The sequence below is a fragment of the Xiphias gladius genome, chromosome 21 (assembly GCF_016859285.1).
Source record: "Xiphias gladius isolate SHS-SW01 ecotype Sanya breed wild chromosome 21, ASM1685928v1, whole genome shotgun sequence".
Lineage (NCBI taxonomy): Eukaryota > Metazoa > Chordata > Actinopteri > Istiophoriformes > Xiphiidae > Xiphias > Xiphias gladius.
The window spans coordinates 7,240,001-7,256,670 of NC_053420.1; the positions used below are offsets into that span (position 1 = coordinate 7,240,001).

A 16,670-nucleotide genomic window follows, 5' to 3' on the forward strand; every position below is an offset into this window, starting at 1 on the left:
ATATTTTTACAATCCATCATGAGATGGTGGACCAACCAAAATTACCATCCTTAGAGCCTGGCTGCTAGTGTGGCTAAAAGGTCATTCAAGGGGAAGTCCTGAGCTCCCATCATTGCTGAGACCAGCTTCATTTCTTGCTGATGGTACCTTTGGTTTGGCCCATGGATGGATTAAGAGAACTGGCTATAGTGCGGCAAGTTAGTCAGTCCCAGTGGCCAACTGAGGTACTGCAACACAAAATATCCCCTGCGATCCAAAAAGCAGAGTCACCAGCTCTTACTACTTCTCTCCTCATTGTTTCTTGTCACTTGCAAATTATTACAGGCATGGTGTAAGCTCTCTCCACCAACAGAGGACCCTGTTTAGAGTAACACTGTGGTCAGCAATGTCTTTGTTAAATTGATACCACTTTTTGATGCGTGAAAATGACGGGAAAATTAGTTTATACAAATTATTTTCTACCATGGGAACATCAGTAAAATTGCGGAATGATAAATCCTATTTACATTCCGATCAGGCCAGCGAAAGGGGCTCGGTCGCAGCAGGAATCATGGCACACAATGGGAATTTGAAACAATTTCACTGGGGAGAAAATTAGGAAAAAGTCAACCAATCAAATGATCATTTATTCTGTAGATAGTCACACAGTAGGGGCTGTTTTCAATCTGATGATAATGCAGTGCTTTGTTTGATTTTGATTTTTACACAAGCATCTTTTTGTTTAAACCTGTTAACACGTGTTATGATTTCAGACACTTTTCAGCTTTGTTTGTGTATATGGGCAGATCTCTACATTATTACAGACCTCCAGAAACTTCAGGACTCTGTAGAGGTCTGACTACCTGTAATGTAACCAAACCTTAACAAAGTAGGACAAGCTTTGATCAATACTGACTGGGTGACCTTGTTCCTTCCTCTTCCCATTACTATTTCTTTTTCCACCTGCTTTCTCCTATCACTGACATGTCCACGACTCCCTCGCCATAGCTCAGAATGGAGATGTGGACTTAGCATTCAGCAAAGGACAAAGACATCTTGTCACCTGACGTAATGAAGGACTAAAGAGCTGTTCAGACAAGCTGTAGCTTTTGTAGCTTTAGCTCTGCTGTTATTTCCCACTGCTGGTAGAGGACTGTTGGAGGGATATTGCTGTTAGTGTGACACTACCGAGTTGAGTTGAAAGGGCATATTACTACTGTCAAGCTTCACTGACCACCTCATCTCTGTAAGCAATGCTGGATAGGGCAGACTAATACTAGGCTGTTGGTTGAGGGCAACAGAAGTGGCTTGTACTTATCCTGTATTTGACACAGCGCGGCAGGCGTTCAACATGTTTGGTCTGTATCCATGATAGAATATTTAGAGAATTCTGTTTTGCAATATTGGCTTAAATGCAAATTGATATTTATGTAAAAACATTGTTTTCTTAAAAACGTTAAGTAAACAATTTAAACACGTCTTCGGGCACTTTTTGAGATTCCTGTGCATTTATTTACCTAGAATACCTTCCAGGTGGTTTCAAACATATGGGTAGCAAGATGGCATTCGGCAATTACAGTATGATGGCCATTGATTAGCTGGAAGTCTCTTTTAGAGCCACCACACTTGATAACGATTAAAGCAATACTTATGCAGCATATACAGTACATCAGAACTACTGTGTTTTTCTTTATAAACTTGTCAACTCATTTGAATTGCAATGGGTTATTGAAGGTGAAGTTTGCCTTTTCATTATGGATATCTAATGTTTTGATGACTGCACTTGAAAAATGAAGAGCTGTATTGCATATCCTTTCCCAGGCAGAGCAAGCACTCTCTGCTGAGGAGTCAATTAAAAGAGAAAACACATCAAAGGCTTCTTTCCCTTTCCCTAATTTCAAACAAAGGAGGACCCACTGGCAAGGGCACACAAACAGGTGGTAATCCCTGTCCGCCGGTGCACTGGGGTTGGGGTGGAGGATGAATTCTCATCTTCTCTCACTTGCTCTCACTGACTAATTGCCCAGCCTCATGCAACTCATGCATTGACAGTGATATGAGTTCCTAGATGATGCCCAAACCAGCCTTTGTCACGCCTTAGACCGCAGGGGCTGCATGTGTTGCTATGATAAGGCTCATTGCATTTATTTCAAGCTACTCATTAAGACTATGGGCCTGAAACTCTCTTTTTTTCCATTGTGCTCTCAAAAAGATAGAAGCCAGGGGAATGATTCAAAAAACATGCCCCGTGTGTCAGGGACTCTGTAAATTACAAAATTAGCAGGCACAGTTAGACTTTATTTACAGAGAAGCAAGTGTAGAGCAACAATGAAACATAAGGTTCAGCGATGCTTCTACTGACCTCATCATGTCGTGATATAATTATAAGTTATCTTATAATGTTTTATAAGATTTATAATGTTATTCTGTTAACAATGTTTGTTCTATGATGAAGCACAGTACCATCAGCAGAGTAATGCCTTTTTTTTGTTGCTGTGATTTGTATGTTTTTGCGACGTTAATAAAAAGTCAAAGCAATAACTTTCTTTCTCCTCTTCCACCCTTCCATCTTTTCCCTTTTTAAAAAAAATCTCTTCCATTCTTATTCATTTTGTTTATGAAAACAAAATGAATAAATGTTGACCATGAATAATTTTTGGAAAAATAACTACATGCTTGTTTAATTAATGAAGGAGAAGGACAAAAGAGCTGTGAGGTTGCTAAACTCCATACAGATTTGTAGGCTAAACTGACAAAGGCCAAAACAGTTTTTGAAAACATATTGCGCTGAGGCTACTATTCCTCAGTCTCTCTACCGCCAAAAGTCCACAGATTTTATGGAGAAAAATCCTCCCACAATGTTGTTTTTCAATTTTTTTTTGTTTTGTTTTTTCCAAAATGTTTTGTTTTCCATCCTTGTAATAATGTCACTTGTTGATGATGGTGATTGCAAATTCTTCCTGTTGGGAACTGTTCCCGTTATTTATAACCGTGTTATTGTTTCCATTACAGAAGTATGAAGTCCATCCAGACCCAATGGTAAGTGTCACACACATGGCGTGTGCCGGTGGAGGGGTGTGGATGGCATTTTCCGAGGGTTCCTCCATTCGTCTCTTTCATACAGAAACACTGGAGCTTCTGCAGGAAATCAACATCTCCACACGGTCAACGCTGCTGAACACTGGTACACACACACCACACGTGGTCTTGATCTCCATATATATATAGGTCAACCTTTATCCTGCAGTGCAGCTGAAACTTTTTTATTTTGCGTAAAAACTCAAACAGTTGATTTTCTTTGTGACAAGTTATTGTTTCCAAATTTGTGCTTTTGAATATGTGTTTATTCTGGTCACATTATTGTCGTGATTATATAAGAGCAATGAGAGGGCATCAATTGAACACTGATGATGCTCTCCTCTCTAGAATGGTATTCTTGTCTTGTCCAAGTTGCTCCTTGGGTATTGCACTCCGTGGACTGACCTGAATAAGTATCCATCTCAGGCCTTCGTAAAGCCATAATAGAGCCATGGGGTGAGAGAGAGGGATTAATAAAAAAGAAATAAAGTCATTGAGGAGCAGTGAAGTGGCAGCCTTAAAGATTTTCATACTAAGGGTTCCCATGGAAACACTCTTGTCTTTCTTTAAATGTACATGCTTCTGTGATATCATGCCCGTTTTACCTCTTTTTCTCTGCATGTACCTCCCCACTTTTCTCCCTTTCAATTAGTATTTTGCTTTCTTTTTGTCCCACTTTCTCCCTCTCACTCCCCGTTTCATCTCATCTGTTCTGCCTTAAAATCCGCTCAACCCCGTTTCACTTCTCACTGCAGTCCATTTAGAATACCGCAGATAGCCCATTACTTCCAGTGTGACTTCCTTCATGATGGATGAAATATTTATCAGACAGTGTGGGTGTTTTCCCTTTTTTGAGGGAAGAACTATGGTAAACAAATTAGATACCAATGAAGCATACTTAAAACTGTCTAATGGTGATAACAGTATAGTGTGTGTGACTCGATGTCAGCTTGCCTCCAACATGTTCAGGCTGTGGCACGAGCCATCAGCTAGTTCAATACAAGTGAAGATCATTTTGAGCTTCAGGCAGTGGTATAAATACATCTGGATTTAGAAAATTTTGTCCTTCTCACTGAGTCACACCAGACTGTGATTGATGTATTTAGAGCAATACTCAAAGCTGTGGTAGCACTCCATCTCATCAGAAAAAAAAGGTTTTCTCTTGTGAATTGAGCAAAGCGAGTCGAGTAAAACAGGCATGTGTTTCAGACACCAAACTTTTCTCTTTTAGATCAAAGTAAAGAGGAAACTTTAAGGAGAACAGACTCATATGGCCGTTGCATCTGGAGAAAAACCGGTGACTCAGAGGTCATTGTCACCCAGTGAAAATGTGCTTCCCCTTGAAATATGCAGCAGATTTTAGAGAGGGTAGCAGCCTCAAGGTTGGGCCCTGGGGGAAGTTACAAGGTCAAAAGAAAAAGACTTGGTCGGCTCATGTCTTCAGGGTTCGCAAAAGAAGAGGATCTTTGACTTAAGTTGTGGTGTGTTAAACTCACAAGAGAGAAGGGCGTCCCCTGATACTCTACAACCACAGATACTGCACATGAAATAATGATAGTTTCTTTCTGTCAATAGGTCTCTGTTCCCCTAGGTTTCTCCTAGACTTATGCTAGGACATGCAGTAATGATATACCCCCTAATCCTCTCTCCTTAATGTGATTTACAGTATACTCAATAGGGAATTCCAATTGCAGTAAACAACAGAGAAGTTTCTGAGGCAGAGGAAACTGCTGATCTCTTCTCTACTAATGCCTTTAATAGTTCTATCCTTAGGGTGAAAAAATAATATTCCAAAATAAAGTCCTCAGTGACATATCCCAGAGAAACATTTATCCTTGGAGACATCTTCTTTTTAAGGCAAATACCGGCTCCCACGATAAACCCACTACACACCACGGAGTGTGTGCATTGCTTCAAAAATTGGAGGTGCAAGATTGCTCGAGGTTAAGCTATACCTCCTTAATCTCGAGTGCCTTTTGTCATTATCCCTCTTTATCACTGTTCTTAAAGACAATGCCTGACGCCCATGTCTTCTGACTTAACTTCAGATTTCATGGTAACCCAAAAGTGGGTGTTCATGAGCACCACTCTCTCACTTAAGCTCTCTAACCAAAGTACAAATAGACTCTGGGGTGATGTGAGCAGGTTGCACAGTTTCAAGATAAAGGCCGTTTTTGCTGGCGCTTAATTTACCGCTGTGACCCTCCAAGGTTTCTACCTAAAGGCTTCTGCCCTCTGTTTGCTGATTGTGTTCCTCTGCTCTCTCTCCACTTCCTCACACAGCGTCAGCTTCCTACTTTGGATGATTCATCTCTGCACAGTGAAATGAATTAATTAATGACACTGTTGAGCCACTCATGCAAATCATCCTAATCTGAGCATGACACAGAACAAACATGTAAATACAGCTACACATGTAAATGAGCATTCTCTTAGTTGTGATCACGAGTGTTGGTGTAATTCAATTATGGTTGCCATGGTTATTATGGTAAATGGCTCTATAGATAACTAGGCCACAATGGGAGCCAAGAGCTGAGGGACCACAGAGGGAATGCAAAAATAAAATTCAAAACAAACAATGCATTTCACCCCTTTGTTAACAGGAAACAAAGGATGTGCATGTATAATAGGAGTGTGCAATTATCCTTTCCCGGTCACTAATGCAGTGCTACAAAAACTGTTCAGCAATGGAAAACTCCCACAGAAAGAAATACACACTGTCATAGGATGTAAAGGTAACTTTATCCAAAGAAAATTACTGCTTAATATCACCCCGAGGATTATCAACACACTCTGTAAGGGAAAAGAAAATCCCCCTGAATTTCTTAATTTGTCACTGTAAAAGTGAACCTCAATAAGCACTAATGCCACCTTGCTATATCATACATCTTGCTACATCACTCATCTGCTCTGAGTAGTTACGGACAAGAATTAACAAACAAACCTACAAACAATGCAAGACTATCTATGTTTGCAAGTTAATTCATATCAGCACGTCAGCCTCACACAGTAACTGTGAATACAAAATATGTTTAATGTGTTAATATGATTATGTGCATATATGAGTTCAAATGCAAAGCTTTCTACTGTTTAAAAAAAAGAAGTCAGTTTTAAAGTTCATGTCACTTACAGCCATATAGTAATTTGTTTGAAAGAATTTGTTAGAGACACACTCTGAAATCAGATTATTTACGTTAAAGTCAAAAGTCATTGCATATCTTATTACTCCAGTCTCTCTGACAAAATTTCTAAATATGTGAAGTAAAAGCATGTTGCTGACTTTTATCTGGGTTCAACTAACTAATATGATGAATCCCTACTGTAATAGTTATTTATCCAGTCTAAATAATATCCATTGTTATTTTCCTTTGAAAATATGATTCTCTGTTATGTCTTACAAGATAGAAACTCATTCAAACGTATTTCAAAGTGGAAAAATTGTTCTTAACATTTTTTGGTTCTGTGTCCACTATTTAAAGAGTAGCTTAACACCCCCTGAAAATTTTGTTTTTGCTGACCTCCAGTGGTTTAACTTCTCACCTTACTGCAGTCATGTGCAGGTATACTCCAGGGCCCTGTGACATCGCTGTTGGGTATGGCTACTCGTGCAACAAAACAAATTTTTAACCACAGCCAGAGACGAAACAGTCTTGAAACTGTCCACCAGAGCAGCAAAACCCAGCTTTTCAACCTGGTGATAAGTTACTCTTAAAAGACTGTGCACACCCTCAATAGATTTCAAAAATTCTGGAGGAATATTTTTTTGTTTGTTTGTTTGCTTAGGACACTAAACTAGAACAATTGAAAGAATTATAAGGTTGTATGTTCTTCAGCCATAGCAGTTGCGACAAAAATGAAAAAAAGGTCAGTAAGATGTCCATCAAGCACTGACTGTAAATGCCCACACAGGCCTGAGAGGATGTCTGATCCAATCACCCAAAGTGATCGAGACACCTGTCGGTCATTTTACCTATTAAGGAGAACCCCCCCTGCATATTTTGCCTTGTACAGTACGAGGTGAAAACTTTAAAGCTCAATATGTCAAAACCACTCAGGTCTGAAATGTATAATAACTTATGTCTTTTACTTTCTGCTTTTATGAGAGTTTTTCTTTCAACTGTGTCAGTTGCAAGCAGGCAAATCCGATTTTTCATAATTTTATGTAACCTAGAGCCCTAAGTGGCTGTGCTGTGCATGTGTTAAGTTTGTCAAATAAAGATTTATCACAGAGCTTAATCTCTACCCAAAGCTAACACTGATAACTAACAATAAAAGTATATTTACCTTTTTTTATCATGCTAGGACTGAACAGTTGATTTCCAAGATACAGCATTTTTGTAGAGCCTCTGGCAATAATAAAATCAATTGAACTTCATAAGTCAGCCTCTAAAAGATAGACCTTCCATTCTGTAAATGTTGTATTGTTTTGTCAAGATTGAGTTTTATATCATTCTTTTAAAAGCCACCATAATCTGAGCTACCTCTCATTCTATAAAGAATAGGTGGCGAAGATAACTCAATTAAATTTTCTGTCGATGTTTTCTGTGTTGCAGGTCAAAAGAGCATGCGAGTCACGAGTCTCCTAATTTGCCAGGGGCTGTTATGGGTGGGCACTGCCCAAGGCTTAATTATCACTCTTCCAGTTCCCAAACTAGAGGGCATCCCTAAAATAACAGGTATGGATCCGAAGGGGCCGGAGGACTGTGATTGAACAGCCTCTTGACAGGTCAAAAGAAAAGCTGAGAGGTTTTTTTTCGTGACAGAAAATTACTCTGCACTGCCCATTATTGAGGTCACAATTCACATTTTTCTTGTGGCTCTGGGAATCCGTGCAAATATTACCAGGCAGGCAACTAACAGGTCATACTATATATATGGTCTTGCAGAGTAATTTAAAAACTGCCTTCCAGTGTTTTGTTTATTATGCCAGGTGAAAGAAGTTGTTAGTTTCCCACTTGCACAAACCTTACTTCACAACCATCTTATTCCAAGCTAGTTTATTGAATAATGTTTTAAATACACCACAAACTGTAGTTACCATCATTACTGTTACAGCAGTAAATTATAATAAATAATTAATAGATAACGGTTGATGACATACATTATGATCCATGGCTGGGCTCCAGTCATTTTCACTCCACTCGATTCAAACTACAACCTGCACTATAATCTCTGTTAACTGATTAAACTGACAGTGAGTTGACCTCAGGAGCGTTGAGGAGCAGTGTCTTTACTCTCTCTGGATGACAATTTAATATTCTGTCTGTCCGCCCGCTACAGGAAAGGGTATGATCTCTCTGAATGCCCACTGTGGGCCTGTGGACTTCCTCGTAGCCACCACCAGCACCCTGTCTCCGGAACTGCTGAAGAGGGACTCTGTCGGGGATAGCCCAGACTCTGCCTGTGGAGGCGAGGACCGCAGCGACACCTCCTCGCAGGACTCCCTGCAACAGTCCAGCTCCTATCAGGGGGAGAGCAGAGGCAAAGGACGCAGCGTTCTGCTGCAGTACAAGCTGCGCTCGACATCAGGATTACCTGGACGGCCGTTAACGGCGCTGGGCGACGAGGTGCTGGACTCCTCTCTGGAGTCTTTGGAGCACAGTGTTGAAGATGGATCCATCTATGAGCTCAGCGATGACCCGGAAATGTGGGTTAGGGGGCGTTCTTGTGAGAGGGACGGGGGACGCAGGGACAGGGTGATCTCTGCAGCAGTTATCTCTGGAGGCAAGGGCTTCCGCAGACTGAAGGAAGGAGATCCAGCAAGTACTAGGACAAGTGTGGAGGGTTTAGAGAATATTCTTATGGTATGGCAGCTCCCACTGACAGTGTGATATGAAAAATATATGGCAAGGTGATGTGTATTTATAGATACCCAGCTTAGCCTTGAACAACCTGTTCCATAAATTCAAGGGATTTGACTACATGATGAGAAGGTGTTGCCATTGTTACAAAGCTTGACATCTTATGATTTAGCCTTTGGAATAAGAAAACTAAGACACGCTGTTTACTAGACGTGCTGTCAGCTTAAAGGACGCTGTTCAGGATTGTGTGTCATCATCTTCCCAGCAGTGGCAGAGGCCACCACAGATTAGTTCTTTGTGATTGTTTTGATCTGGTTCCTCTTCCTGCCTTAGTTAGAATTGATATGCCTCAATTTAACCTCATCATTGCTGCGTGTGCTCTGCCACATTTATTTTTTTGCGAAGGACTTCTGTGTGAGCATCCATGGACAGCAAACCTTTGAGAGGCAGCCTTTGTTGAATCTGCCATGCTCTGCAGAGTTAGAGATGGACGTCTTTTATCTGATCCTTCGGGAGAGATCCCATCTGTTTGGAGCTGAAAGCTGGAGACTACCACTGCATCACAAAGCACATTAGCATCACTTTATTAGCTTTGCCAGCCTTTCTCTCAACCCGTACAATGTGAATGTAAAATACTTTGTATTCTCTCAAAATTGAATCTGTTCTCTCTTTAAAAAAAGAATTTCATTTTTCCTGTTTTGTTGCAGCTGTTGCAAAAATTATTTTTGGATAGGAAAAATTCCATACTTCCAAGAACTTACCATACCTTTGTTGTGGGGGGCATGTTAGTATAGAATAACTGCAAAACTGTTGTACAAACAAACTTATTTGGAAAAACTAAAGTTATGAGAGAAAGATGTTATTAGTCGACATTACAGAACCTGTATTTGCACTGTAAGAATTTCTGTAATTAATTACAGGTGTATTTAACGGAGAGGAAACTTTTCGGTTTCACATTTGAGAGTATTATCTTGCCCAAGTACTGTAAATGCCAGATATCTGCTTCATTATTCACTGTCATCTATCAGTCAGATAAAACAAATGTGCGCCAGAGTCTTGTTAATACGCAACTCACAATAGCTGGAAATCCCAGTTACACATCAAAAGCGAAACTCTTTTAACGACTTACGAAAAACAAATGCTGCAGTTATCTGATATGCTAACGGCCATGTATCAACTAAGGGAACCTGCCTAAGAGAGACACCGATGAGTGTGTTTACATGCACATTCTTTTTTTGGGGGGCATTTTCTGCCTTTTTTTTTTATTTTTTCTTCATAGAGACAGTGGAGCGTGACAGGAACGGCAGGGGAGAGAGAGGATGACATGCAGCGGAGGGCCAGGGCTCGACTCCAGTCACGGTAGCTGTGGTAATGAGTCAGCCTTACTGGTGGTATGCGCTCTGCCAGGTGAGCTACCGGGGCGCCCCGTGTTCATTTTCAGTAACATACAAGATGATTCTGATTAAAGGTGGTCTTTTACAATACATAGCATAAGTCTGTAATGCAATTAACACTGATGTATATTATCCATGATATTAACCAGGAAGTCATGTCAACCTTGTTTTCATGCTAATATTTGGCACATATTTGGAGTTTAATACAAACATTAATATTTTATGATCAAGATATGACAATGCACCTAAACAGCTTGTGATCCCTGTCTGGTGGAAACCTCACATCTCCATTTTTTTTGGGTATCGTGTCTGCAGATCAGTTGAAAGATTACATGGTCCACCTTTAACCTGATATGCTTATAAAACCCCTTTAAAACCATATTTAATGTTATAAAAATTAATTGTCATTAAGCTATGTACAGGTTGTTCTCCTTTTTTAACTTGTAAAATGATGAGATTTTGGAAATACATTGTGTATAGCAGCAGCAGTATATTGAATATGAGCTGGTATGAGAAGCACTCAGTGGTACTGTGTGTAATATTGTGAAGTTTTTGCTTCATAGCTTCATAATCCAGAGTTGTAGTAGCCTTGGCAGGCTTTTAAACATGGACTTTTGACGCCGGCATCTGTGTTGCAGAGAAAACCAAGAAGTGCATACTTTACATGGCACATTTTTCACAGTGTGTTGGCACAGCACATGGAGGCCGCACAAGTATCCAACTATGAACATGGCTTTGTGGATTGTCAGTAGACCAAGCAATGATGGAGGTTATGGTACATCATTTTTCCCCACCTGTCTCTACCTAGCCTTTCCTCTGCGCGTGGAATCACGTCTTATCCCTGCGTCACAGATGAAGCATAAAATCCATGCTTTGTATTTCCCTGAGGCATATCGAGGTTTATTTCCCCTTTTCTTCTTCTCCTCACAACTGAAATTCAAAAGCATTTAAACGTCCTGCTGTCAGCCATAATCATTAAAAAAAAAACAAAAAACAAATAAGACGATGTAAACTGCCCTTGGATGCTGTCATCTAAATGTAAATCGCAATGTCAGGTCAGAAATGTATACTCCAATTCATGTGAGACTCAATGCTGCTTGAACCACAACACCCTCATGGTCACTATAGAGGCTGTTCATTCAACCATAACCAGAGGATGAAAGAATATTCCTGCTTGAGTAGCCTGATGAAATATACACCATTCCTGTACAAAAGCTGCCGTAGGGTTGGCATTGTTGAACTGTTTCACTTAGATTCTCTGCTAACAGCTGAGATTTAATCTCAAAAGTATGTTGACCTTTGACGGACAGCGACTCATTCATTTCATTTGCTTATATTCTATGTGTGCAGGTATTATCCATACACTGAATAATAATACTCACGAATGAACGTACTGTACGACTAATTAGAACTATTACTGCATTAATTAAATCTACATTCCCTTTTGTGAAGAGGACTCTGCAACAGTGTTGATAGTTTAGATGAGACTGTATAAGGAACAGTTTATGCAATTTTTTTTCGTGCGGTGTTCAAGGTTTTATTTCTATCAGTTAACGACAACATATACTCAGCAAGGTAACTGCTGAGAACTGGGAACATGGTGACATCAATAAAAAAGAAGTCTGGCGAGGCAAGAGACCGTCAGATGATCATGCAGGTTTTCAAACAAAAACCGTGCTCAGCCAGACTTATTTAGAAGAAAAAACAGGCAAACATTAGAAAATACGACCCAGTTTTTTTCTGTTGTAAACATCAATCACAATTGACAGACCAAGCTCAGCCTTGACCGGACAAGCTTGCTGTAGTCGAGTGCAGCACAGTTTTTATTTGCACTGAGGCATTATCACATAAAAGGTGCATTCACCTGAAGTTCTGCCACCTGTAAATGTTGGCTTGTTTATAACCTGTGGGATCATCTGACTACTGGCGTTTCTTTACCTGTCAATCTCGCTGCATTCCCAGATCTCGCTTTGGTGAGTACAATATTACCATAAGTGATAATAATAATAATGGTCAAAGCTACAAAAGTACTTTGCAAAAGTAAAGCAATAAACCAGATGTATCCTTGAATCAAAAGTATTACACTTAATGCCATCACAGGCATCGGGAAACACAGTGCTCGTTTCCTTTCGGTACAGTACTTTAATGTTACATGTTTAAACATTGTCTAACAAGCTTATGCTTAAATAAAAGATCTTTAAACATGTGTTTGAGTTTGATATTTTTATATGACTGATCAAGAATGAGGATGAAGGTAGTTGATGTCACAGTAGTTTCGGTTTTAGAGATATATTGTACATCCGCAGCATTATTATGCTAATGATGTTATACTTTTCCGACTTCTCTATGACTCAGCAACAGAAAATCACGTCTTTGATCATATCATTTGGATTATCTTCTCACTTTTTTGGTGTTTGGTTATTCAAATTATAATGAGCTTACCTCTACATCTGCTTGGAGCCAGTGCCTAAAAAAGAAAAAAGAAAAAAAAACAACACAGATCTTTTTGTTGAGCAAAAGTAGGAATACAGAGACTGAACAGCAAAACAAATATGATGTAATCCCATTTAATTTTGCACTCAGCTGTGCTCGGTCTTCAATGCACTACCCTCCAGACATCACCTCAAAGGTCACCGTCCACTTGATTTGTCAATTACTGAAAAACTGCAGTTTCTAGGAGTGTAGTGTTTGAGTAAAACCTCCTAGTTACATGATCACCCTTAATGGATGGTTTGTCACATCCTTTATGCCTCTTCACCTCCATCCTAGGTGGAGTTCCAGCGGCTTATGTCTTCGCTGGCACACTGCACTTCAGGGAGACAGGTGGGATTGTTTCGAGCCAGCTCAAACTGCAAGGTGAAAACACACTGGGGAACCCCTAACATCACCCATCCTCCTCTTCCACCTCTCTTCCTCTTTTTCTCCCCCTGGCTTTATCCTTCTCTCTTTCAACACGTGTCAGAGAAGCGTGCGAGGAATACAAATCCACAATCCGTCATAGTAGGCGATGAAGCAAGGTGCTATTTCCTCATGACCAATTTTCAGGTCAATGTGTGCTGTTGCCCTTTGACCTCAAAGTTACGTTAATAGCCCCCTCTTCCTACGAACTCCACATGGAGCAGTCAGGCCAAATTAAGCCCCCCCCCCCTTCAATGCTGACAATGTCAGATAACGGGGCACAGGGCAGGGGGAGTGGGGCTTGCACATCCACTGAAGTGAGCCTCAGCAGTAGCCTACAGGAAATTAGCAGGAAAGGTCAATGCTAAAATAAACCATAAATTACGGGCCAAATGAGAGGAGATTCAGGTGTGCATAGCAACATTTAGGTAATTACAGAACATGACTAAACAGAAAGCTGATGCTTTCGAACATACTGTTGCTTCATGTAAATCAACTTGAGGTTACATATGAAAAAAATGTTACATACACTTAGAATTCAGGATCACTGTCCGCAAGTAATTGGAGAGTGGCATAATTTTTGGAATTTTGCCTCTGTGCACCACCACAATTGATCTGAAATGAAGCCATCAAGATGTTATTGAAGTGTAGACTTTCAGCTGTAATTCAAGGGGTTTAACAAATTGATCACATTAACCGTTTAGGAATTACGGCCATTTTAATACTTGGTCCCTCATTTTCAGTGGCTCAGAAGTAACTGGACAATCCAACATGATTTTAAATATACGGATTATTTTTAATACTTTGAAGAAAATCCTTTGCAGTCAACGACTGCCTGAAGTCTGGAGCCAATGGACATCACCAAATGTTGAGTTTTTGTAAAATAATAAATAAATACACCGATGTCTTCCCCAGTCATGCAATAATTCAGTTAGATACACACAACATAAAAAATAAAAAAATGCATTCTTTGCCACTAATATCCCTCCGCATCCTCTGTGGATGTGTATAATCGAGGCTTTGTTTACTTGTACTCTTTTCAGTTTTGCCGCAAGCTCTCGTTTACTCAAAGTTTTTGGCTCATAGATGTTATCTTGGGAGCACCCAATACGCAAACCAGCATCCAGCAACACAAAAAGGATCACACCACAACAGGAGTCTACCGAAAGGGCCCATAAAACTTCAGTGAGAATAAAGGATGTAATACTGATCTGATAAAGCGGCGCTGAATTGCGCCTCGTACCTGGGTCAGCAGTAGAACACATCCTTGCCTTGGAGCAAAATGGCAAAATGAGAGGCTCAAACGCTGCGCAAGCATTTCCCTGTCAAGAACCAAACAGTAAAGGGCATAAATATGTGTGCTTTTTCTGATCGGACTTCACAACCCCCTTTTTCAAACCTTTCTATAGATATTTTCTGCCAATTAACCCTGCTCCATGAGAGATTTGCCTATCTCAAACCCCAGCTTTGCGCCTGTGCAGCTCGCGGCGTCACTCTCCGTACGTCTCAGGTATAATTTGCATGCCTCGGTCAAGGCTAAACTGAAGCGGATGAAGCATTGCAGTTTGAGGGTCTCCCTGCATTATCTGCCGACGCCTAAAAGCCCGGCATATTTGCATTGCTTTTCATTTCCAAAGGCTTGGCAGTGGGGATGATAAAGGAAGAAGAGCACACTGTACAAATGGTGCTTAACAAAGGAGGAAGTAGCTAATGATTTGCATACTGAGAATATACGGATAAGGCCCACACGGGGCTGCCTCGGGTGTTATTATCGCCCTCCATCAATGCTTGCAGGTGAGGCCTGTCAGCATACAGTGCACAGCCCCGGAGAGAGGGACTGGGTCACATCTTGATGTCAGATTTGCCTGTCTCCCTTGGCAAAGTAAGTCTTAGATTCAAAAAAAAAAAAGATCAATGTTTCAATAGAGGGTATTGTTTTCCAGCTCACCAAACTTCTAGATGTGATATCTGCACTCCCTCAATGCCTGTTCAGTGCTCAGACGCATCAATCTCTCATCGCTTTATGTAGACCTGTCTGTAACAGTGCTCTCACCGCTGCTCGCAGATATATTTTATTTACTACCTTTCAATCATGCAAAAGATTAATGAAATTTTGATCACTGTACATTATTCAACTCGTCCCCGAAGAGAGGGGTCTGCTTAATACCAGGACACCACACCTGTATTGAATACTTATATTCTCCCACAATATTTATCTCTCAGTCCATCTATTTGTATAGAGGTACTGAAAAATAAATGTAGTTCTTCGTAACAGTAATGTACTGCTTTCTTGTTGCTGCGCCTTATTTTCCGCTATGACATTATCATTTATTTTTTTGCAGTCTGTAATACCATAATGGGTGACATGCAGCTGAGGAGTTTTATAGGCAATTTCTTCAAAACACATTTATATAATGTCTCAGAGCCGATACTCCTATCCCCACTTCTTATTTACTGTTATATGTATAAACATGCCAGTTTTACATGCTCGGCGCTTCTCACTGTCCTGACGTGTTTTATTTTCTAAGACTGTGTGGGCCTTTGAAGGGTGACCTTCAATTCATATATCTATTGCTATAACTCTCTGCTACTATCTCAGTGGGACCTCTGTGGAGAAAATAAAATTTCTTTTTATGTCTCGCAGTGAATCAAGTCACTTTTATGCCAACGTTTCTCTGACTATTCAAACAAAATGAGAATGTTTCAGTTCCAGTCTCTCTCTCTCCTTTTCACATCCCTGTTGAATTTGGATACCTGCCACAGAACATTTCAGAGGTAAATAACGTGTTGAATGTGGCTCTAACCTGGCTGCATTTCTCCAGAGAAGCAACATAAGACTTGAATCATTTTTGGCATGAAAAAAAAAAATCAACATCTCATCTTTGCTTTCAGTGCCTGTTTGTCTGTGTGACATGCTCATCCAATACTTGCATCACCTATGTTTGCACTCAAAGCGGTTTGGTCCATTTTGGTGCTTTTCTTGCTCTCGCTCTCGCTCCCTATGTTTCTGACTCGCTCTCACTCTTATACTTTCTTCAACAGCTCCCTCTCCATCTCTCTTTCTTTCCTCACTCCTGCCTCTCGTCCTCCCCGGGGGAAGAGATGTACAGATCATTTTAGTGCTGTTGTCCTCAGCATGACAGATGGAGCCTATTAAAACACATTTACACAGCCATGTTTTGTATAATATTACTGTTCCCAAGACAGTACTTCAGCGCAAGAGGAAGTCATATAACCGTCTTGTCATGGGTTTACTGTGCATGTACAGTGTACTATATCTGTGCTTTAGTTATTGTTGTTTTGATTGCACTAGTCAGTCCAGAGCGGGGCACACAGAAAGCCCTGACACCAGCTCATGGAGCCAGATCTTACAGAAGAAGAGTGTGACTGAGTAATGGACTTTCTCCACAAGGCATCATCAGGGCTGACAACCGCAAGCACAGAGCGCTTAAGATTCTTAGTTTTTCAAAGGTATAGAAAATCAATATCAGTGGTGGCAGGTATGATATTTATTCAGAAT

At 40.4% G+C, this 16,670-nt stretch overlaps 1 protein-coding gene across 4 annotated transcripts in view; it reads left to right on the forward strand.

Annotated features, from left to right (window-relative positions):
• The window catches only part of arhgef10la (Rho guanine nucleotide exchange factor (GEF) 10-like a), a 101,301-nt gene extending 88,889 nt beyond the window's left edge, over positions 1–12,412 (forward strand). For 3 of the 4 annotated variants that reach the window (XM_040159757.1, XM_040159758.1, XM_040159759.1), the window contains 3 exons: positions 2,992–3,163; positions 7,611–7,733; positions 8,338–12,412. In XM_040159757.1, coding sequence (XP_040015691.1) covers positions 2,992–3,163; positions 7,611–7,733; positions 8,338–8,888 — 846 coding nt within the window. In that variant the 3' untranslated portion in view covers positions 8,889–12,412. Of the gene's footprint in view, positions 1–2,991; positions 3,164–7,610; positions 7,734–8,337 lie in introns of those variants that run through there. The other variant, XM_040159760.1, reaches the window with a different exon arrangement.
• The last annotated feature ends 4,258 nt before the right edge of the window (positions 12,413–16,670 follow it).